This window comes from Phasianus colchicus, chromosome 7, assembly GCF_987193195.1.
Source record: "Phasianus colchicus chromosome 7, bPhaCol1.hap1.1, whole genome shotgun sequence".
In the NCBI taxonomy this organism is placed as follows: domain Eukaryota; kingdom Metazoa; phylum Chordata; class Aves; order Galliformes; family Phasianidae; genus Phasianus; species Phasianus colchicus.
Window position 1 is genome coordinate 32,207,677 of NC_143442.1, and position 23,594 is coordinate 32,231,270.

At 42.1% G+C, this 23,594-nt stretch overlaps 1 protein-coding gene across 6 annotated transcripts in view; it reads left to right on the plus strand.

Moving 5' to 3' along the window:
• Positions 1–23,594, plus strand: part of UNC80 (unc-80 subunit of NALCN channel complex) — a 121,539-nt gene that overhangs the window by 84,169 nt on the left and 13,776 nt on the right. For all 6 annotated transcript variants that reach the window (XM_090144416.1, XM_090144419.1, XM_090144420.1 and 3 more), the window contains 16 exons: positions 486–620; positions 1,418–1,556; positions 2,671–2,767; positions 3,419–3,589; positions 3,810–3,902; positions 5,875–5,910; positions 6,249–6,467; positions 9,624–9,824; positions 12,181–12,304; positions 14,544–14,669; positions 16,491–16,614; positions 17,374–17,580; positions 19,083–19,267; positions 20,171–20,336; positions 21,218–21,397; positions 23,345–23,483. In XM_090144416.1, coding sequence (XP_090000542.1) covers positions 486–620; positions 1,418–1,556; positions 2,671–2,767; positions 3,419–3,589; positions 3,810–3,902; positions 5,875–5,910; positions 6,249–6,467; positions 9,624–9,824; positions 12,181–12,304; positions 14,544–14,669; positions 16,491–16,614; positions 17,374–17,580; positions 19,083–19,267; positions 20,171–20,336; positions 21,218–21,397; positions 23,345–23,483 — 2,342 coding nt within the window. The remainder of the gene's footprint in view (positions 1–485; positions 621–1,417; positions 1,557–2,670; positions 2,768–3,418; positions 3,590–3,809; positions 3,903–5,874; positions 5,911–6,248; positions 6,468–9,623; positions 9,825–12,180; positions 12,305–14,543; positions 14,670–16,490; positions 16,615–17,373; positions 17,581–19,082; positions 19,268–20,170; positions 20,337–21,217; positions 21,398–23,344; positions 23,484–23,594) is intronic.

Genomic DNA, 23,594 nt, shown 5'->3' on the forward strand with positions numbered 1-23,594 from the left:
TTTAAAGTGGGCAGAACTGTCAGTGTCTTGAATGATAGTTGAGGAGTTCAAATTGTTTTGGCAAACTGGAGATGCAGACTGAATATGGAAAAAGAAAAAGAACCAACAGATAATGTTGATCAAGCTGGACTGTTGTAGGTTCTTGATTAGGAATAATCAGCTTTGTGAATGTATAGAATGGAAGACAGCTGATTTAGTAGCACTTCTGCAGGACAGAATATTGGACTCGTTCTAGCTCTGAAGCTAAGTATGAATCAAATGTGTTTCTGTTGAAGGATAAAAAAGAAAAAGGAAACATATCATATGCCATTCTGGAGTTGATTATAGAGCACTGTATCTTGTGAAAGATACATGGAATAATTCTGTTTCTGCAGCAACACTCTTGACTTGTATCAGGCTGTAGTTGATGCAGTGTGAGGTTAGGAGTTGAAGAACCCTTCCACTGGAGTAATGTAGTACTTCCGTGTCATTTTATGTTTGCTTAGGTATATGCTGACTATGAAAGCAACCCACAGTTACGCCAAGCCATAGAGTTTGCATGCCGCCAGTTCTATGTTCTGCATCGCAAGCCCTTCATTCTGCAGCTGTTTGCAAGTGTCGCCCCTCTGCTGGAGTTCCCTGTGAGTAGAAACCATCCCTTAGGCTTGGTGTGGGGAAGTCTGTGTGTGCAGCCAGCCTTCCATCAGAGATCAGAAAGAGAAAACAGCTGGAGCAACAGCACCGTTCAGATTGAATGCATACTTACTGCAGTTCGTGCTATACAGAACCATTTCCTGATCTTATTCCTTCTCACTTCTGTTCATCAGTTGATTGAGCAGCATATTGAGATAATGAGCCACGGGTGTCTAGGGTAGTAAATATAGTTTCACTTTAAATATCTGTGTATAAAAATATATATGTGTTATTAAAAAAAATATGTGTTATAAAAGGACAATAATGATTTGCAACTCTTTAAACAGATGTTTTCTTAGAATGCAGTAATATGAACAGAAAGCTTGTTGCCAAGTTTTAGTACATATGAGCTCTAAGACGGGATTAGCCATTTTTTGAAGTCCTCACTAATCAATTTTTAACATTTTAAAAATTATTAATGGAATTGTAATTTAAAGTGTTAAATCTAACTACACATACACTATAAGCACACACAGTCCTTCTTAGTAGAGCAGCAAAGACCTGCTTTTTATGGCAAGTAAAGCTGTGTGCAGTGTTCACATTGTTTCCACTATAGCATCAATCTGTTGAATCAGGCAAGGCTTATTGCTTTAGAGCAGTAAGCTCCTGAACTCCATGTGGGCTCTTTGTCAAAAAACAAACAAACAAACAAACAAAATAACAAAAAGGGTTGCCAGTACTTCCTGTAAAGATTGTTAGGATGCACACAGGCCCTCAGAAAATCAGCCATGTGTCATTGAAACAGGATGCTACGAACAACGGAACCAGCAAAGGAGTGTCAGCTCAGTGCCTGTTTGACCTGCTGCAGTCCTTAGAGGGAGATACTCCAGACATTTTGGACATCTTAGAGCTGGTGAGAGCAGAAAAGCCTCTCAAGTCATTAGGTAACAACAAAGAATCCTTTATTCAGTAATTCTTTATTGCTGTTTATTGATCAAACATGTATCTGATGCAGCTTATTTTCTTTTTCTTTTCCTTCTTTTTCTACTCCCTGAGTGGAGTAATATCTGTTTCTTATGCCTCATGAATCTTTTAAGGATGACTTTATTACCACTATACACTAGATGTTTTCTGCAGGAAAGGAATTTTTCATTTATTTTATTCCAAAGCTCCTTTTTCTGCATTGAGCCTATTTGTCTGAAACTAGCCCCTGGCATTTTTAATTTTATCATGTGTGGATGAAGCATAAAGGTGGCTAATAAACTATATCATGCTGGCAAGATCAGTGTCATCCTCTCCTCTGTTCCATGCTGACAGGAAACTAAAACATCCTCTCCTGTGGGCAGACTATGACTAGTAACTGATGGATGCCATTCAGACAGTCAGTTGTCCTGATTACAAAGCAGAATATATATGGCTGTGTGATGTATTCAAGACACTGACTCTTTTGGCAGTCAGCCATATAATGCAGCATTTAAGAATTTGTCTGCTGTGTGTTCTGCAGGGAAATAATTCTGTCTGATTTTTATAAGGATCTTTGACTTTTTTTCCTATTTGCACATTCCTTAAATAAAGCTGATTTTGATCAACTAGTCTTAGTAATAAAGCTTTGTTTTATCCTGGAATTTTATGATGCTGTCATCAGTGGTGCATCAATGTCATTTTTAGTATGGTGGAAACATCTAGGAAAAAGCAGATAAAGGATAAAAAATTTTCTAAAGCTGACATGTGTCTTTGTCATATATAAGCTTAAGAATTTGCTTGTGGTGGGTAATGTTTGAAACATGACTGCAGTAGCAACTGTAGGCCTTTATGCTCAGCAGTGATTTGACCTACTAAGAATTGTTTCTCACTTACTGTGCTCTTGGATGTTGGTACAAGTAGGAATTCAGGACCATTGTATCTTACAGGCTTATTTTTGTCAAAAGTCATGAGCTTATTAGGGAGTGTAAACATGAGAAACAAGCAATGGAAAATGGGGGAAAGAAAGGAGTGTGCTAGTTCTTTTCATATTCGTTATGTCTGTGTGCTAATTTTCTCATTGTTTTATTCCCTCAGACTTCTGCTATGGGAATGAGGACTTGACCTTTTCGATCAGTGAAGCCATCAAACTATGTGTGACAGTGGTGGCCTATGCTCCTGAGTCATTCAGAAGGTGCTGGTCTGGTTTTTTTGTTCTGTGCAGTCTCAGAAAAGGCCTAAAAGTTGCATATGGCATGAGGAATCAAAACAGAGGACATAGAAATGCAACACAAGCACTATGCTTCTCTGTGAGGCCAAGCTTTTGCTCGCTGATGCATTTCCTAGGGCACCAGCTCCAATTCTAGCCAGCTACTGGAAGCAAAGCTGAGCTGGGTGGCAGGCCAAGCAGCAACAAGTAGGCTGTATTCCCAGATGGGGGCCATTTTGTTCTTAAGGTTACTGTTGCCATAGAGGTATCTGAGGGCAAAAACAGGCAGCTGGAAAGAACAGGAAGATGCAGAGAGATGGAAAAGCAAAAAGGATAGCGTGTAAGAAGAAACCAGAGAAGAAAGGAGTTTTTGGAAGGAAAAATGAACATCCGCAAATGGATGACTTATTCAGAGGATACCTGAGACTTCAAACATTTTCTATTATTGTTTCATTTTTTCCTGAAGTCCCTCATAGGAGAGTTTCTTTGCCCCAAAGCTGATTACCTAATGAGAAGCAATGAATTTACAGACCAATGGAAGGTCCAGGGGTCTTCAGGAAGAATCTGAAGCCTACACCTGATGAGAGTTTCAGGTTTGACAGTTTATAACAGACCAAGTAATTGTTATTTTTTCAGCCTCCAGATGCTGATGGTCTTGGAAGCGTTGGTTCCCTGTTACTTGCAGAAACTGAAGCAACAAACCTCTCAAGTGGAGACTGTGACAGCAGCTCGTGAGGAGATTGCTGCTATGGCTGCACTTGCCACCTCTTTGCAGGCCCTCTTATACAGTGTCGAAGTTCTCACCAGGTAACTCATACTTCACAGGTCCTAGAATGTTTTTGCTCATCAGTCTGGGGAGAAGGAGTGAACAAGAGCTCACAATATTTGAGTTAGTATACAACCATTTGTATAATGGTTGAGGTTTAGACCTGGTAAAGTTAATGCTAGGTTTCACTAGACCACAAGCAGAATTTCAGTGCACTATTAGATACAGTTTTTAGCGTGTTACTCACCTTCCCTTTGCTAGGCCTATGACAGCCCCACAGATGAGTCGATGCGACCAAGGCCATAAAGGGACTACAGCAGCTAACCACACCATGTCAGCAGGTGTGAACACCAGGTAAGTCAGCGGATTTATCTTTTTTTCATGTCTTCTGAGCAGCTTTTCTGGGTTTTTTGGAGTGAGATAATGTCCGCGCTGAGTGCTTCCTCAGTTGTCCAAGGAGACGCTCTAGATATTGTGTGAGAAAGCAGTCAGATAAAAAGAGCACAGCCCAGAACTGAATTTCTGACAATAACCATAATCTTCAACACTGTAAATTCTTGTTTAAAACCATGTAACAAAATAGAAGACCAGAATATCAAAACAGAAGACATTCATCCTTAATAACTTTTTTTTGTTTTCCTCTTTGCACTCTAGCAGTACAGTTACAAATCAACGATGTCTTTCAGTTCACTGCTTTTCATCCTTTCAAGTCCACTGTCAAAGAGCCAATGGACAGAGGCCATTTGGGTAGCAGAAAGATTTGATCCTTCTGGCCTTGTTCTGAGTGACTGAGCAGCAATAAAACCTCAAACTGTATGTCTGTTGAGACTCACAGAAATTAGCACCTCCTCTAGTTTTCTTTTCATCCATTTATTTTGCCTTTTTTTCCTTTCCTGTGGTCTCTTTATATCACTTTTGCCTCCATTTTGGCTTTTTTTGGGGGGGGGAGAGGGGTTGTTTGTTCGTTTTTTTTGTTTTATTGGGGGCTACATCTAGCAAAAGAGAAGATGGCAGAGAATATGAGAAAAAGGGAAGAATGACTGGAAATATTTTTGTCTTTCTTTATAAGAATATAACAAGACAAAAAACTTTGCACAGAGAAAGGGAATAAGGAAGGAGATGCCAGCAGACTGTAATAGTGCTCCTTTCATATTGGCTACTCCATTCAGCTCCATTCAGATTAGGCTACTGTGAGAACAAGGCCACTGGTCAATTTTATACCGCCATAGAACAAGGGCTTGAAACATCTTGTTACTGTTCTTTCAGAGCAGAGTATTCCTTCTTAAATTCTCTTTTATTGATAACAACAGATTATGGGTGTGTGCACAGTCAATAGGCCAGTAAAGTACCATGGGCTGTACTGGACTATAAATCAGGAATATATTTTTGGCAAGTCATGCTTTCCAAGTTGTTTCCTGTCTTCTTTTGTACTGAAGGGAGATAGACATCTCTTTCTATATGAATCATCGAAGGGTTATAATCACCTTATAGATGTGAAGTGTACACATGGTAACTCCTGGAATCAATTTGTTGCTCTTTAAGACTGTTTCGTGCAGGCTTGGAGTATCAGCAGTGCATCCAACACTGATTTGCATTTCAATCCAGGATATGAATGTTCCTGCTTGTAGTGGTGTAATGGAACATAGTGCCTTATTTATATTATTTTGTATACTGACTTTGGAAAGCAGTTAATATATATCTGCTGACAGTCAAAGTAGAGACTCCTGATGCTGTGTGACTTGAACATACTGGTTAAATTTCCAGATATTTATCATTATCAAGCATTCAGTCTCAGATCCAAAAACATTTCTGAGCTGCTCTAGTTTTCCTGCCCTTTTTTCTTCTGCTGTCATTGCAACAGACATCTGCTAGCAACAGCAGGAGTCTCACAATGATAGAATGGTTGCTGCTCCAGACTTGGTCATGTTAGCCTAGAGGTGCAGGGTTTGTTAGTGCTTTCTCAACAAAAGTAGCAAGAGAAAATGACAACAAAACAAAACTCTGAAGTACTCTTTCCACAGAATGAGCTCTGGCTTCATGAGAGAACAAACACAGGAGTGAAAATTATGAAGAGAAATTGCCTGAAAACCTTATTTTTTTCCTTTTATAATGAAGGCAGTAACTATGATAATCTTTTTTTTTGCTGCCAGATGGGAGGTAAAGGCTATTTACTGTCGTCACTAACCATGTGCAGTCATGGTTCCAGTGATCAGTTACCACCCTGTCCATGGGGAATGGCTAGAACATTGTCAGCCCCTTGCAGCAAGGCACAGTTGAGGCACTCCTAAGCTGCTGTTTTACAACTGCACTGTTTCTGTTTTCCCAGGTACCCAGAACAGGGAGCCAAACTACACTTTATCAGGTACAGTAAAATCTTCACTCAGCCTTCTCTGACGTGAGGAACTGTTCTACTATTCTACAGCACTTTCCAGGTTCACTGGGTCCCACCCACTGTTGCTGTGACAGGCAACCTTTTTCAAAAGAAGATAGCAAAGGATAGTTCATTTTTCTCATTCTTAAAAAGTCTTTGCAGATGGTAATTTTCTTTTCTTTTTTTTTTTTTTTTAGTTCCAGGTGCAACTATTTTTTATTTTCAATTGCAGGTGAAAGCATCTGCTGCAAAACAAACTGGGGAGGTTTTAGAATTTATACCTGTTCTTTTGCATGCAACACTTTTTTTTTTCATTTTGTATCTTCCAGGGAAAACCTTCATTTACTGGAGGAGGGCCAAGGTCTTCCCCGAGAGGAACTGGATGAACGAATTGCTAGAGAGGAGTTCAGGAGACCACGGGAGTCACTGCTGAATATCTGCACTGAGTTTTACAAGCACTGTGGTCCAAGGCTGAAGATTTTGCAGAACCTGGCTGGAGAGCCCAGAGTCACCTCTCTGGAACTGCTGGATGTGAAGTCACATATGAGGTATTCCACAGGCTTTCTGCTTTTACTTGTTCATTTCAAGGCAATTCACTTCTTTTAGCTCTTAACTTTTCACAATAGCAAGATGACTGAATCACTGTCTGTTAGTGTAGGCTTGCATGTTGCTTTCTGAACCATGCATGCCTTGGATGTTCTTTAGATTGTACCTGATGCTGCTTGCATGTAAAAAGGGCTCATAAGCTCTCCTTTGGTCTTGTTTAGTTCCCCATCTCCAGTGGATGAAACAAAAGTGGAGGCCCATCTGATACATCAGAATAAGTTATGATGAGAAGCAGAGTAGATAAGGCTGCCTCTCTAGCATAAGGGATGAGGAAGTTGCCTATCTGGCTGAGTGGAGCTTTTATCTTCTCCTGGGACACTGTGCACCAAAATATTCTGCCAACAAATATAGAGAAGAGGAAAATGATCTCTGCACCATTTGGCGTAAATGCCTGGAATATGGGGGAGGATAGGTCAGAAGGCATTTGCAGAACCACCACCTCATTGTGTGGTAAAGCAGTAGCACAAAATTTTTTTAAAGGTACAGCAGTGAGCCCAGAAGGCTGGTTGGGTGCTCACTGTAGATTGTTTTGTGGCACAGTGGCCTAGAAGGAGCTGAGTGAAGGCTTCTAATAGTTTGGACCTCATTCTGTGCTAACTATGTGCTTGCTGTTCATGGTAACCATAAAACAGGGGTAATTTGCTACTGAGAAGTTTTGTCCAGGTACTAAAGGGGGGAAAAAAAAAAAGGCAGTGAGACAAGAGGGAGTGGACCTGATTCTGTTGATAGTTCAGTCATCTTCAGGGGAAGTTCCGTTGCCTGATCTTTATACCTTTTTCACCAGAAAAGCCTTGTGAAGCAAGCTGAAGGGAGTCAAATGCTAGCAGTGCACGGAACCAGTTTTGTTCCTTGTTCCTTTGTCCCTCCAGACCAAGGAAACCCTTGAAAAAACATTCCTGCCTTTTACATTCATGCTCTGAAAACAAATGACAAAGACCCTTATCTAAAAGATTCTGTCATAGTTAGAGATCTATGTTTTGTATTAATTTAGGTCTTGTTTAGCAAATGCCCAAATTTGCGGGGGAGCTGGGAGGGAGGTATTCCTTTGGTTGGTTTGTGTATTTGCATATTAACTGAACATTGCTTTCCTTCCTCTGACAAATACTTAGTAATTTAGAGGGTAATTTTAAACAGGAGATATCTGGTACTGCAAATGCATGTCATTCCTGTGTAGTACTTACCTGCAAACAAACTGAAAATCTGATGGATCTGGATGTTTTTCAGTGTCAAATACTGCCAAATACACATCCGATGAATGAATTTTCTTTGTTTCATATTGTAAAGGGTTTGATTGGTTTTTTTCCATATTACATTACTATCCTACTCTTACATTTGCATCTAACACTCTGAGCGTACTAAGAGTACTACTTGGAAGTATTTGCTAGTTAACAGAAATGTAGGAACTTCATTTCTGTATTTTTTTCATAATCAACATAGATCAGGCTTAATTGCTCTTTAACAATTTTGTGTCCCTCTCTTAAAAGATGAGTTTCACAAACTTAAATGAACTTGTACAGAAGGTGCTATTGGTGTATTTTCTGGAAGGATACTTTCTTAACAGGAAATTTCAGTAAAACAGTTACAGAACACATTAGTAGCTGCATTGTTTGCAAGAGGCAAGTTCTTTCAAGGTCAAAGGTTACAGCAGTAAAGCTAAGGGTTTGATTTGCAGATGATGACAATTTGTGCTCTGATTCTCTCATGTCTCCTGGAAAGTGCTGGAAATGACTGCCTTATTGTGGTGGAACAAGAATTGCTTTATCATAGTTCCTAAATAAAAGGAACATAATCCATTTTCTTACATAAATTCATTTTCTAAGTGTCAGTTAAATGACTAACAGGATTTAGCTGCTGAAGGAAACAATCTTTTCTAACCAGACAGCAGATTTACCAGAACATGATGTGACAGCTATAGTCATTGAAGGCTGTCAGATGCCATCTCAGAGTCTTCAGAAAACCAAATAATAGGCTATTCACTTCAGACAGGGTTCATCTCACCCAACTTTAGCCATTTAAAAGTAAAATATTTAGTATGAAGAAATCATAAAGATCTTTTTGGACCCAATGAAAAGGGCTGTTTATCTCAGTACTTCAGAAAGATCAGCATTTCCCAGGTTGCTTATTTCTTCCTGAACAGAGCCAGAATACTAATTGAGAGTGGCATCTCAAGTTGAATGAGATGGATCTTACAATTCATGATGCATAAGAAAATTGAATATACCATTACATACTATTAATATTAATTTACTGGAAAGAAACATGATTATATGATTTGAATTTTGTAGCGTTTAAGAAAACAGATTTATCCATAGTAGCACAAGTTTGTTTAATTTAACAAACTCATTGCCTTTGATTTTGCTAGGTGGATTTTAAAGACAAGGGGAATATGTTCCATTAGTTGAAGGCATTTCAGAAGAAACCCCACAATATAAGTAGGATTTATCCCATAATTGTCCACTACAAAATCTAGTGACAGTTCAAGGAACATGCATTTTTCTACCTCTTTTATTAGTAATTACAAGTAATATGGCTTTATTACTTGAGGGTTTCTGGTAGACAAAGGCAAGTATTTCAGTAGCTACTTGTCCAACTGCAAGTGGAAGTTAAATGTTGCCGTGGCATTTCACAGTCTACAGAAAGTGCCATTAGCAAGGCCATCTGGGAGGGTTAGCAGGAATAAGAACAACACAATCTGTGGGAATGTTAAGAGAAAAAAATCAAAGCTGCAGGGAGTAATCATACAAAGCACATGTTATGTAAACCTAGGGGATGCCGCTTCATTTTTAAAAATTAATACCTGAAAGTTCCACAGTGGAGCCTCTTGAAGTGTGGTGATGAAGAAAAATAAGCACAAAACCAATTTCAGTATTTTAATGTTACTAACAGCTCAATTACTTTGTTTTTATCAATGTAAGTGGTTCTTGATATATTCCTTCAGTGTATTTAATATCACCATAAAAATACATAGGCCTACATACTCTTTAGACAATTTATTTCTTTTTACTAGGTTAGCAATCGTTTATCTTTATCATTGGCACGTGTGAAGAAATGCAAGTTGTAGAGCATTAGATTTCTCTTGTAACAAGCTCTGGTTTTAGATTGGCAGAAATTGCACATTCCCTGCTGAAATTGGCACCTTATGACACGCAGACGATGGAGAGTCGAGGTCTCCGGCGCTACATCATGGAGATGTTACCCATCACTGACTGGACAGCTGAGGCGGTGAGACCTGCCCTTATCCTCATCTTAAAGAGATTGGATCGTATGTTCAATAAAATTCACAAGATGCCTACTCTGAGGTAAGCTGGTATAATGGAAACCCTCTGGGGTCCATTTCTGATGTTGCAAGCCTTGAAGTGTGGGTATGTCATCTAACTGAAACTGTTGTATTGCTGTGAACCTTTACATTATATTAAAAAATGAAGAGTTTTTCCTCTGTAAGTGTGCATTTATGTTGACGTTTTTGTTGTGGCTTCTGATAAAAAGAAAAGAAACTTGTGGTTATCAAGAGCTACAGAGAGTACTTACAGAAATCTTATGTTCTCTTTCTCCAAAATACATCATCAGATTTGTACCGTCTGCCATCTATTTATTTTAGCTGTGAGTTTAGGGGATTATTTTTTTTTTCTTTAATGAAAAGTTAACTGAACTCTAGCAAGAGTATTTCAAGAATACCTTCTCACAAAAATGCTGTTATATTCTCTGTAAAGATAAAAGTAGTCTGGAGCTATGCAGCAGCTTCTCAGTGAGCCTTCATAAAGGGAGCAGAACTGCAGCAATTGAGTCTAGTCAGTGACTTGTGAAAACCCGGTGCTTCATGAAGTAGTGTTGTGGTACAGGCCTTGCTGAGTTCAAGAAGTATTCAAAATTGAACATTTCCACCTCGTAGGCAGTGATATAAATGCAGTCTGGGTAATGTAAAATCTCTCAACCATGCAGATTTTCCAATGATTTTAGTGAAAAGAGCTCTTGGTCTCAGTTAACCTTGTGGACAAATGTCCTCAACTGCTTCCATCAGTCATTTTGTTAGCAATATGAACTGGGAAACCAAATTACATTAGAGAACATCAGAATCTGGAATTTAGACACAAAACTTCAGGTCCTTGTGGGAATCATGTGTACACAATTAAGATGGAGCAAATAATAAGAGGGTGATTTCTTCTTTCTTCTTTCTGGCATCACTACATATCACTTCCCTTTGGCCTATCTTGTTTTAGCAACTGCTGCCCTTGTGGGAAATTTAGAGGTGGAAATATTGATGCTTCTCCTTTCTGATGGTTTGATTCTTCAATAGGCCTTGACTGCTTCTTGCCATTTCTTTATGTTCTTCCCTATACTTTCTTCTGCTTCAAAAGGCAGCTTAAGGATCTTCCTTGTTCTTGAGTAACATTCCTTTTGTCTAAGTGAAATGAATGCTTATAAATTAAAATTCCCCTCATATTCCCTTCATCTGTTCTTGAACCTGTGCTTAGATGAAACTGTTATTCCATATGCACAGGGACAGAGACAGCAAAGCCACTTGACCAGATGCGTAACTACATTTAAGTATTATTAAGCATCATTTAAACAGGAAGCCTCTTGGAGAGGGAAAAGAAATCACATGTTGCTGGATGGCAGACCCTAGAAGCCTTCAATTAGGATATTTACACCAGATTCTTGCATACTGTCTCCCGTGGGCACCCTGCTCCAAAGCCATAGTCTGATGGGAGTACTGTAAGAACATGTATGAAGACAAACTACTGTTCTACAGTAGGGTTAGGAACAGTAGTTGCTGAAAAATTAGGTGTATATTTGCATACTTTAGAATTTAGACAGCAAACACTTCATCTTACTTTCATCTGTAGGAAGTCTGAGCAAACTTGACAAGGGTATTGCTCATTCTTGGGCAAACAAGTTATTCAAGCCTTGTCCTTCCGTTCCAGTAAGTACTCAGTTAGATACTGGCTTCAGAACTGCTCCACCTCTGAAGAGTCTGGCCCTGAGATGAAAGGTGGGAACCGCTTTGTTGTTATTTCTGATGTATCTGCTTATGGTTTGGAGGGACTCCATTCAGATCTGTCACGAGTCCTAAAAGCTATTTTGAAGAAAATCGAATTGTCAGGGAAGGATTCCTGAAATGAACGACTTGGGTGCTGGTAAGTTGTCCTACATGGAGTGAGGACAGTGAAGTCTTCACTGCTGGGCAACTCAGACTGGATAGCAGAGTAGTTTACAGAGGATATGCACAAGGTTTATTGAACATCCAAAAGCCAAGAGATGGAGAAATCGCTCTCAGTTGGGACTGAGAGTCCCAGCAGAAATCTTCCCTCACACAGGCACACCTGAGACAGCTGTCTGCTGAATCTCTTTCATTCCCGGTCATAGGGAGAAGTGAATCACAGCCTATCTACTGTTGTTGTTGTCAGGGCTTTTTTTGTTGCTAATGCAGACATCTCTGCTACATTTTGGTCTCTCAGACACTCAGTGTGCTCTGTGCTTTCCTGAGCTGCGTGGATAAAACCTTCTCTCTGTCGTGCACTTTGTGCTCATCTCGGGCATCGTTGCTGTCTGAAACGTTTCCTCTGTGGGCATCACTGTGTGTCGGTCACCATGTTTGCGAGCGTCTGGTGGGGGGCAGGAGGCCAGCGGCTAACAGCACCTACTATTGTATTGCAGGCGCCAGGTTGAGTGGGAGCCTGCCAGCAATTTGATTGAAGGGGTTTGTTTGACACTTCAGAGGCAGCCAATCATATCCTTCCTGCCTCACCTTAGGTCTCTGATCAATGTGTGTGTCAATCTGGTGAGTAGCCAAGCGGCAACCCTGTGAACCTTTTGCTAAACCTCAGTCTGCTGTTGTCTTCTCTGCACCGAAGATGAGAGTTCATTCCCATTCCTGTCATTTTACCTGTCCCCTTTATCCCTCGCAAGGGGACTTCGCAAGTGACACTAGAGATAGCAAGGTTCATTTTTGAAGTGGTGCATGGGGAGATACAGTGACCAGTAGCAGTGGTCAAGTGATTTCTTTCCGTTGCTTCCCACGCACCACTTTGAAGATCCACCTTTGCCAGATTGAGCTGAGAGTTGAGGGCTGCAAGTTGGAGAGTGGGGTGGTGGAGACTGCACACACCTGGTAGAGGTGGGGAGGGGCTGATCCTGGAGATACCTACCGTCTCCAGTGGGGAAGGACCCTGATGGCTCTGTCAGAGGCCATCAGGTGTCTGGCTAGTTAGAAGGATTTACGTGGGTGGGTTCACTTCACTATTTGCAATGTCCCTGGCTTGATCTAGTACAGGTTTGCATGGTACAATGTTCAGATCCCACTCTCAGTAGACATTTTGCTCATAAGTGTGTTACAACAGAGAGGTGATAGAGACAGAGCCTGTTTAGTCATTCAGTAATAGATTGTATTTTCTGCAGCTGTTACAGTGGGAAAGTCTCCATTTGATTTCAGTGTAATTCCAGCTATTTGTAGAAATGCACATGCTCACATTTCATGTGGAAAAAATACAGATAAAGGGGGAAAGGTGGCACTAGTATTGTTGTTGTTGGATTTAATAACATTTTCTTCTGAGAATACAGATGTTGGAACTTTATCTAGCAGTATCAGAAAACCTCTCTGAGAAGATTTAAGAACAGTTATCACTAGTTAAAATGCAATATCGGTGTTTATGAAGGCTCCTGTCCTTCAAGCCTCTGCAGCACTCCTAACTGCAAGGACATGGAAGTTCAAGCTGTCAGAGTCCATGAGACTTCTTCCTTGTTCACACAGAGGTGGCTAATCAGAGGCACTGCAAATCTGGACTCTCAGGCTAATCAAAGTGGTTTCACAGGGAAGCTGCTACAGAGTTAGCTAGAATACAAATTTAGAATGGACTTATAGTTTGATAAGCAGGCAATACGGAGTGAATCACAACAGCAAGCTCTCTAAAGAGCCTGCATTAGGAATGAGCCAGTGCTCTAAAAAAAGCAGAAAGATCTGCAGTGCTAAACTGCAGTCATAGAGCTTACATTCAGCTGGCTGGGAATGTCAGAGAGAGGTACCAGGAAAAGATGTATTCTTCATGTTAAGAGGATCTTACCATTAGTTGTCAGAACTACGGCTGCTATGGGAGCACCCCTTACTACATACTAATATTCATGTGCAGACCAATTACATCACAAAGCCAAAAAGAGATTAGCTGGGAAGATGGGAAAATACCTCAGTGATAATCCATAGTGACAAAAAGAAAGGGCTCTCCCATTCTAAATTGCCCTTTGGTTTTCAGGAAGAAAACTGGTTACTACCTTTCTCCCTAAGCCAAATTTGGAAAACTGGCTTCTGCCTGTTTCTGTCATCTACATTTATCTAGTCATGGAGAGAAACAGGCAGATGCAGACCTGTGATTTAATTTTTATGAGGAAAATATCCAAAACGATTCAAATAACTCTTCCCTTGAACTGTTGTTTTCTTGTGCTGATATTTCATAGGGTTGCAGACAACCGAGTCACATGCAAGTGCCAACTTTAGAAGTCTTGTGTCAAGTGAGGTGAATCATACTTAGAATCCATAAGAATAGTGTCTGTTTGAGGGGAATCTGAACATTGTACAAAACCCGTCTTGGGTCAGACTTAGGACATTTTTTTTCCAGTAGATCAGCAAGAGAAGGGAAAAAGATCCAGTTTCAATGCAGACTTTTTGCTTTGGTGACATATTTAATTTGTTACAGTTGTTACATGACGTATCCTCCAACTCAAACTGTTCCACCAGTCCAGTGCTGGTCATTCAGAGCTGGTACTGGGTACATTTGTAAATGTACCAAGCTACCTGTGCACTCCTCCCACCCTTGCTGGTTCCCTCTTCCCCTCTCCCTTTCCCTGCTAGAACTCCTCTTCACTGGCCCCATCTCCCACAAGGACCACTGTGGATGGCTGGTTCTCCTAGAGCCACCCCAACCCAGTGCTCGAATGGAAGGCCCCTCCATTTCACTGATGTTGGAGGATATGGCATGGATTAAACTGTAAGCAGTCAGTTGTGGTGATGTGCTCTGTTTGTATTGCAGGTGATGGGAGTGGTAGGACCCTCCAGTGTGGCTGACGGATTACCCCTTCTTCATCTCAGCCCTTATCTCTCGCCACCTCTGCCCTTCAGCACAGCTGTTGTCCGGCTTGTAGCATTGCAGATACAGGTGTGTCTGCCCTGGCCTGTGGCTAGGCGTGTTTTAGCTTCTGGTTGAGACACCAACTCATCGGTGCTCTGTTTTGTTTCTGCAAAAGCTGGGCAAAAACTGTGGAACATACACCAAAAATCAAAGAGAAGCAACATGTAGATTCTCCCATCATTTGCACTGAGCTCAGAATTGACCTGCTGGGGCCAGCTCCACAGCAAGCATCCATCAGCTTAACACTGCCAATTCATGTCCAGGGAGTTCGGCTGATTGATGCTGTTTAAAGCTCTGACAAGCATATTAGGATTCTCTGCAGTATCTAAGAAGCTAGCATAAGTCTTCTGCCATGGGGGAATGTGCCTGGGTCACGTCCATGCAACCAATCTCCTTTCTTGTTGGGTGCATGTGCGTAACTGAGAGGTAAGAGCTGGTCACAATGTGCCAGCTCAAAGAGGCAGGGCAACTTAGGCTTTTCAGCTGCTGATTCAATAACATCCTTGTACAGAATAACGAACCCATCCTGTACTTTTGGAGAAATTCATCACTATTCCTTTCTCATGACAGTGCTACAAGTATTACAGAATCTTTCTGCCCTCATATCTCTTTCTCCCTCCTCATTGGCATGAGATCAGATAGAGTGGAGACAGTGGCAGCAACAGAATGAAGGGTCAAATTTTTCATAATTTAGCTCCAACTTGCATTTTTAAATATGCATTGATACATCCAGTTGGATACTTCAGCAGCTATTTCTGAGAAGTGGGGCTGCTTGGGAAGGGTTAGAGGGATGAAAACATAGTGCTGTCTCTTAGAGCACGAGGCACTTTTGGACTTTTTGATACCAGCTCACACAGAGCACAGATTTCTTCCGGCTCTGAGGTAATGGTTCGTTAATCAGAAGCAAAAAATGGCCACTCTCAACTTCTCTGAAATCTTTTATCTTTTTTTAAAAACAGATACCAGAATAGTCATTTTAAAACCATATTGGGAGTTTTCATTTTTATTATCTTCTCCTCCCTGTTCACTCCGTCTTTTAATGGGTTTTAAGTGGAATGAAAACCAAACAGCAGGAAAACACGGGAGAAGCTGTTTTCCTAACACTTCCAGTAGGTTATGAAACAGAAATACTTCACGTCCCACCAGAAAGCATTTTCTGGAATTTCTCAGCCCAGATCTGTAAATTTGAGGGGTTGCAAAGTTCAGTTGCATTTCACAGCTAGGACTATAGCAACTGGGAAGTTGTAAATGTAAATGAGCATAGGTTCTACTAGCAGTCATTTGTGTTACCTCCTGTAAAGAATATGAAGAATCTTTCATATTAGGCTTCAGTAAATGTGCATTTTGCTTATTTTTCAGGAGTTCATTCTTTACGTTAGGAAAGGTGGTAGAGCAGTGCAAAGTGAGGCAGAACAAGCAATGTGTTTGGGAGTAACCTCCACGTTCAAACAGCAAAATATTTAGATATATCATTTGTGCTGTTTCCTCTGTTCATTTTTTGTTATTCCCCATAATCAGGGTCAAATTTTGGTCCCATTTGCAGCAGTACAGAGTTTGGAACTAACACCCAGCCAACTCCTGTGGTATGCCTCTGATATTGTTAATATCTGTGGGTAAGGAATCTGAGCTTCTTACCTCTTGGTTATGACAAGAGCAGGTGACACTTAGGCTATTCTGTGAAATCCTTTTACTCCTAAGTGGTGTCAGGGCTTCTAATTCAATCGGGTCATCAGTGCCTGTGTTGTGCTGTGTAAACAGGGTGCCTGGGGGACCGCCATTCCCTACAGTAACTTGTGTGAGTTATCTGCTGATGAAATCGTTTAATCCTTTCTTATTATTACTGCACAGGCTTTGAAAGAAGATTTCCCCCTAAGCCATGTCGTCTCCCCATTCACCAATCAGGAAAGAAGGGAAGGAATGCTTTTAAACCTACTGATTCCATTTGTGCTCACAGTAGGATCTGGAAGCAAAGGTCTGACTAATTTAACAAAAGGAGTTTTTCTCCCTTTTTCTGACAACTGATGTTTGCACTTTCCCTGCTCTCTGTTGATTTTTTTTTTTTTTTTTAACTTTTGGATTTGTTTTCTTTTTTTTGTTTGTTTTCTTTTTTTTTTTTTTCCTGTCACTTACAGTGTGTCAGCTAAGTGCCCTTTGGGTCTGAGACTGGAAAGAGTTCCACAGGGGGAAGTTGTTTCTCCTCTTTGTTTCAGCTGTGCCGTGGTTCTTGGGTCAGGTCTTTCACAGACATGCTCCCTTTATGAAACCGGAGTGCAAGGCAAGACAAAGCTGTTGTAGCAAAAGCCAAAGGGGAGCAGAGGTCACAGAAATTGCCTGCCCCTGTGGATTGCCCAGTCCATGCCACTTGTCTGGCACAAGTCCTGCTCCTTGCTTTCTTCTATAGAGGGTGATCACTGGTAAATTCCCAAAGAAAAGCAAAGAAGAAAGGGAAGGGGGAAATAAAAAAAAGAAAATGAGATCATCAGACCACTGAATGGGACATTTAGTTGTGCTGTGTAACTCTGTGTGCGTATTGGTGTTGCTGTTAAATAAACTTTGCCTTTGCTTGCAGGAGGAGAAACAGCATAACAAGGTGTGGGGGACGGAGTTGTGGCTTAGGGGACAATTGAGATTGCCTCACATTTTGGAACGGAACAGGGTCTGGATCTTTGGACATCCTTGAGATGTAGCCTGATGTTTCTCTCTCTCTCTTTCCCCTTCCAATGCATCTCAGATAGCCCCTGGCTGGAGCAGCCTGAGGTCCTACTGCTGCTCCAGACTGTTATCAATATCCTTCTGCCACCTCGCATCATCAGCACATCCCGCAGCAAGAACTTTATGCTGGAGAGCTCCCCTGCTCACTGTTCCACCCCAGGGGATGCAGGGAAGGACCTGCGGCGGGAAGGGCTTGCAGAGTCCACCAGCCAGGCTGCCTACCTGGGTGAGTGATGGCTTCTGCTCACAGCTGGGAAAAGACAGAGATAAAATGGAGCATTCAAAACTGTAGGAACACCAAAGAAAACCATCTCAGGCAGGAGCTAATTAAGCTTTTAGAGCTGCTTTAGATCTTGCCCTGAAATAGGGGTCCATGCCAGAGTGTGAAGCCAGAAGTAACTCTGGGAAATACTGTAACGTGAGCGGTGTCTGCACTGCAGATGGGGGAGACTGCAGCACAGATAGATGCCACCCAGTTTTCATACTGACATGATATAGCCACAAAAGGCAAGTCAGCCTGCCTGCCATCCCCTTGTGTCACAGTTTCACTGTCCTGAGGTTAGCTGGGGTAAAATGTGATGCAGTCTGCCTGCCTGCTGGCCCTGTGCACACAGTCCTTGTTGACTGATATTCCCCCTGCTCGCTATATGCTGCTGGAAGGGAATACTACGTTTTCTTCACACGTGACCCTCAGGTGAAAGGAAAGAAATAATAATGGAAACGGAGCTTCAGCTGCAGTATAGGTTATCAGAACTATATGGGAAGCCCTCCTTCTGCACAGCTTCAGTGTCTGGTTTTGTGAGAACTCTTACCCAAAGACGTACTTTGGTCTTTGTTAACCTGTATCTGAGGTATGGGGTGCCATTGATGGAAAAACTGGCAATTCATCCCTGATTTAGCTCCCTGTCCCAGAAAATGTGCATACTGATGTGTGATGCCTTGGCAATCCCATCAAGAAAGATAGTACAGTTGGCCATTACCAGGCCTGCTCTTTGTTCCAAGGGATAGATTCCTTGTTTCTTCTGAGGTGTTGGTCACAGTCCTCTTTAATAAAGAATATTGTTCTGAGCCTCATCTCCTCTCTTCATCCCCTAATTGTAATGCAGTGCTCTTGTGAATTATGGCCCTTGGCTTACTGAACTGTTTTTTTTTTTGTTGTTGTTTAGATTATAGTTTGGCTGTGGCTCAAACAGCTGCACTGCTAAAAAGATTCTTTTCATTACCCTGTAAATAACCTGGAGGTTATTGTGCTCTGAGGGTGGCCCTTCACATGGTTGTGCTTGATGGAGATTTTTGAGGTTTTCTGATCAGCCAAGGCTGTGTTCCCTTCCTGAGTTGCTTTCACAATACCTGGGTTCCAGGAAGATAAACTAATTACGTTAGAAGAACTCTGCAGGGAGGGAGAGAGAAAACTGGAGCAAGAAAACAAAGAGGAACTTGGGTGTGAAGTAGGAAAATTTCCTGTTGGTAAAACTGGAAGTGGGCCTGCCAGTCCTGATCTGTAGGCCCTTTATTCTAACAAAGTTATTCCTCTACACTGAAGTGTTTGCAGACAGAAAAGACACTTGTAATTCTAAGGTGTGTAGGTGTGCAGTTTCACATGTGTGTGTGCGTGCATGCTTGTGTTGGTTTGTGCCCTTTGTGGCCTTCCCCTTTTTTCCCTCAGTAATTGTAATGGACACCGATAACATCTCTGATTGCCCTTTGCTGTTGTGTGTTTTCCTGTAGCCTTGAAGGTGATCCTTGTTTGCTTTGAACGCCAACTGGACAGCCAGTGGTACTGGTTGAGCCTGCAAGTCAAAGAGATGGCGCTGAGGAAGGTGGGAGGGCTGGCCCTGTGGGACTTCCTCGACTTTATCGTGCGAACACGGATTCCTATCTTTGTGCTCCTTCGGCCCTTCATCCAGTGCAAGGTAACAGGTGCTTTAGCTCCTGCTAGATCACTCCCTGAAGGCAAGATACCCCTTATTACCCTGCTGAGAACTGAGGTAACGGCGTGCCGGGGAGAATTGGATGTTCATGTATGGGGAGTGACTTTTCAGAAGTATTGATGTGTTAGTAAGCACATGAACCCTTTGAAACTAAATCACAAAGCTTTTTGCTAGACTGCAACAAAGAGTATGCCAATCATACAGGAGCTCTGATCCAAGAAGCCATAGAGAGGACAGCTAGACTTAGTACTAGTGGGCTTGACCAAGAGGGTTTTCATGCGGTAGACATGTGATAGACATAGTTTTGCGATAGATGCTCAAAAGTAGCATGGATGCTCTGAGCCCAGGCATGGCTGGTAGAAATTTTCTGAAAATGCTTTTCTGAAAAGAGTTGGGCAATGCAGCGAACAGCCAGGAAGCACCGTTCTGCTTTGCATTCTGCTTTGATGGTTCTGATGGGGCTCATGTGGAAGAAGAGACAGCTGCTGGGCTAAGGCAGCCAGGGCTTAAGCTAATCACAGCTCTTCTCTGCTTACCAGGTAGACTGGCACGTGGCACTCACCTTATTTAGCCGCCTCTCTCTCTCACCATTTGGACAGAATAAGTCATATTGCAGGCTGTAGCTCTGTAAAATCTGAGGGTAGATCTTATCATAAGGAAGCCCTGATCTCCATGTACCATTATTAAGTGAGATTTTGTGTCCGTTCAGTCAGATACAAGGTTGTCCCTGAAAGACAGGTGGAAACTTCTCATAGCTGCAGTCAAAACCTCGTGCCAGCAAAGCAGACAGTTTGCTGACTGCAGGCTTGTCTGGAGACCAGACCCAGTTCCCTGGGCATCATTCCCCTCCAATGCTAATATGTCACCGTGTTGTTCATGCCTTAGCTGCTGGCCCAACCGGCTGAGAACCATGAGGAGCTGACTGCAAGACAACACATTGCTGACCAGCTGGAGAGACGGTTCATACCACGACCTCTCTGCAAGAGCTCCCTCATTGCAGAGTTCAACAATGAGTTGAAGATCCTGAAGGAGGCAGTGCACAGTGGATCTGGTAAGGAGAGGACAGCCCAGTCTATCCAGGTGGTTCACCCAAAAATTAAATTGTGGCAGATCTGCCCACTGTCTAGGAGGAGGGTGAGATAATCCACTTGCATCCTGGCAGCTTTTCCCTCAATTAGGCCCCATGCCCAGCCCAGCCTTGCCATTGGACAGCCACTCAAAGTGCAGGGCAGCTGTGAAAGGCACTTTGTGCCCATTTTTTTTCCAATAAGACCATTTCTCAGCAGGTGTCTCTCCATCACAGCTGGCCTGCACAGCCCCATCACGCAACACAGCAAGACCTCATTTTCATCTCCGTACATCTGGAGCAGCTCATGTAGAAACATATATCCATTGTTCAGCAGCAGTTCTGTCTCCTCTGCTCTACTCTTCATCTTGCTTTGATTTTCTCTACTGTTACCTGTGAGCTCACAGCATAAGGACGCATCTCTCCATCTCTCTCTTTCCACAAGGGGACGCTTTTGTAACAGTTACCCTTCCTGCCACGAGATGGCAGCCACTGCTTACAGACAGCAATAGATTTTACGTGCTTTGTTCTAAAGAAAGGAAAAGAAATTTAAAAGAAAATGCCTCCAGCTTTTTTTTTTCCTTGGTAGTAAGCTGCCTCGTTCCTAAATGTCGAAGCTGATCCAGAAAATATGTCAGTAAGGTTGAAGGAGAAAAACAGACTGCATAAGAGAAAAACAAACACACCATAGTAGAGATTTGGGAGAGATGATGTGAGCCAGGGCAGCTGTGTCTGCTTTACCTCTGGCTCAGCCACTGTTGCACTGGTGGGAGCAGAGCCAGGTGTCCAATGTGACATGAGTGCATGGTTGTTTGTTGATTTCCAGTCCCACCTCTGACTTAGGTTTGGTTTTCTCACTTTTGCAGCATACCAAGGGAAGACATCTGTGAGCACTGTGGGCACCTCCACCTCCGCTTACCGCCTGAGTTTGGCCACCATGTCCCGTTCCAACACTGGCACTGGCACAGTCTGGGAGCAGGACAGCGAGCCTTCCCAGCAGGCCTCTCAGGACACACTGAGCCGTACAGATGAGGAAGATGAAGAAAGTATGTGGCTACTGGATGGAGCAAAGCTCTCATTACTGAAAGGGTTTCTTGAATGTTCCGGAAGACAGATGGGAGGGGAAGATAGTTGTCCCAGTGTGAACAAAAAGCATGTGGGTGTACAAGGCTAAGAAACTGTTGTGGTTGCTACATCATCCATGATGTTAGAGCTTGGGTCATTCTATACCTCCACATTTCCTCCTGAGCTCTGTGTAGAGAAAAGGAAGGGTACAGGCAGGCTTTTATTGTGTGAGACCTAGGCTGATGTGCAGTCCCCACATTGCTGATAAGGATTTTAGCAATCAGACCCCTCTTTGACCTTCATCTGACTGCGTACTTCCGGCTCATCACTTGTACCCAGATGCTCTGGCATGGGATATGTTGTCCTTGTGCTGCATGGGATCTAGCTGTGTCTCTGCAGGGTAGAATGTTTGTGTGCTTGTGTCACTTGATTCACAAAGAGGAAATTAAGTGTTAAACCTTCTGACAACAAAAGCCTGATATCTCTCTTTTGGGCAGCTGGCAGGTTCTGGGGCTGCCAAGCTTTCTGGTATCTGTTCAAAAGGAATGGAATGGTGAATTTTTTGGGGAGTGATTCGCAATGACCTCAGTGTTGCTTTGTCATTTCAGCTGAGTTTCATGTTATTCTTGGAATTTCTCCTCCTCTCTGCTTCTCTGAGCTGTCCATCTGCTTCTGAGTTGTCCATGACTGAAAACCAGGGTAGAAAAATCTGCTTCTATGTTGTCAGGCTTGAGCTTCTCCCTTCTTTGGCAGGGATGTTGTCTTCTGGTGCTACAGCGGTTGGTTGCCATAATGCCTTGAAACTCAAGCACTTTGCTTTTTTATTGGAGGACTGCTGATTTTTCCCGAAAGATGTTAAGCAAAAGGGAAAAACAGTGGCTCAAAAAAAAAAAAAAAAAAAAAAAAAAAGGCCAGTGCAGTTATGGCAGAATTGCCTTTGGAGAAAGAGCACCTAGCCTGAAACTTCTCAGGCTCAGCTCAATTTTATTTTAGATGGGCTCATTACTAACCATTGCACAATCCACCTGTGTGGATACCATTGTGCTGCCCATACATTGCTCTGTTACACAGTGACAAACACCGTTTTCAGCCTCAGAATAGTTGTGAGCTGCTGTGTGGAATGGGGAATGCTATCTTCCTGTTTGCTGTTACCTCAGCTCTGCTTTGGTTTAAGGCTGCCATATAATATTTCAATAAATCAGAATTGGACAAGGTCAAAAAGAAAAGAGAAAATGACACCAAACCTCCCCTGTGTTTTGTTTATTTATAATTAGAAGTTGTTGTGGTAAAAACCACAACAGAGTCATTTATTTCCAGATACTTTATGTAATTTGAAACAGCACTGAAAATCTCAAGCAGCCCTGAATGCAATCCAACTGTCTGCATAGCTCAGCTGCAGTATGATGTGCTTGAGTCAATTTATCCAATTTTTTGGTGACATTTAAAATGCATGTCCCAAGGGGTGTTAAGGGCTGTCAGCCCTGCATTTTGCTTTGTTATGTGTTTTATAAGAGTGCTTTGCAATACTGGTAGCAGCCATTTATTCCTACTGTAACATGGCCAGTTACAACATTTATGACAAAAATTGACTGAACAATTTTTTAATCACAGGATTAAGCTTTAAGGAAACGGAATTCTCAAAACACATTTTCCTGAAAGCTGTATAAGCTGAAGGCAGACATAAATCCCTGCCCCATGTACTCTGTGTTCCTCATCCTGCAGGGTTTTATGCCTGTGTCTTTCTGAACCACGATTGTAAAATCCAATGGAAATATTCAAAATTGCAGACTTAGGAACTTGGTAAGTAAGTGCTGGGTACACCACTGACATCCTATTATCATTTGACAAGTGTAAATGCAGAGGCGGTGTTTGGGGGAGTTGTTTTCTTTCCTTTCTTGTTCTTTTTTCTTTTTTATCTTTCTTTCTAGATGACTCCTTGAGCATGCCCAGTGTGGTAAGTGAACAAGAAGCATACCTTATGGGTGCCATTGGGAGGAGGAGATTCTCCAGCCATCTCTCCAGCATGTCTGCACCTCAGGCTGAGGTGGGCATGTTGCCCAGCCAAAGGTAACAATGTGAGCTTTTCACCTTTCCCATTATATTAATGAGAGCAGAAGTGGTGCAGACATATTATGTGTAACTCAGGGATTTAAGATAGGAGAATCATCACCTGCATAG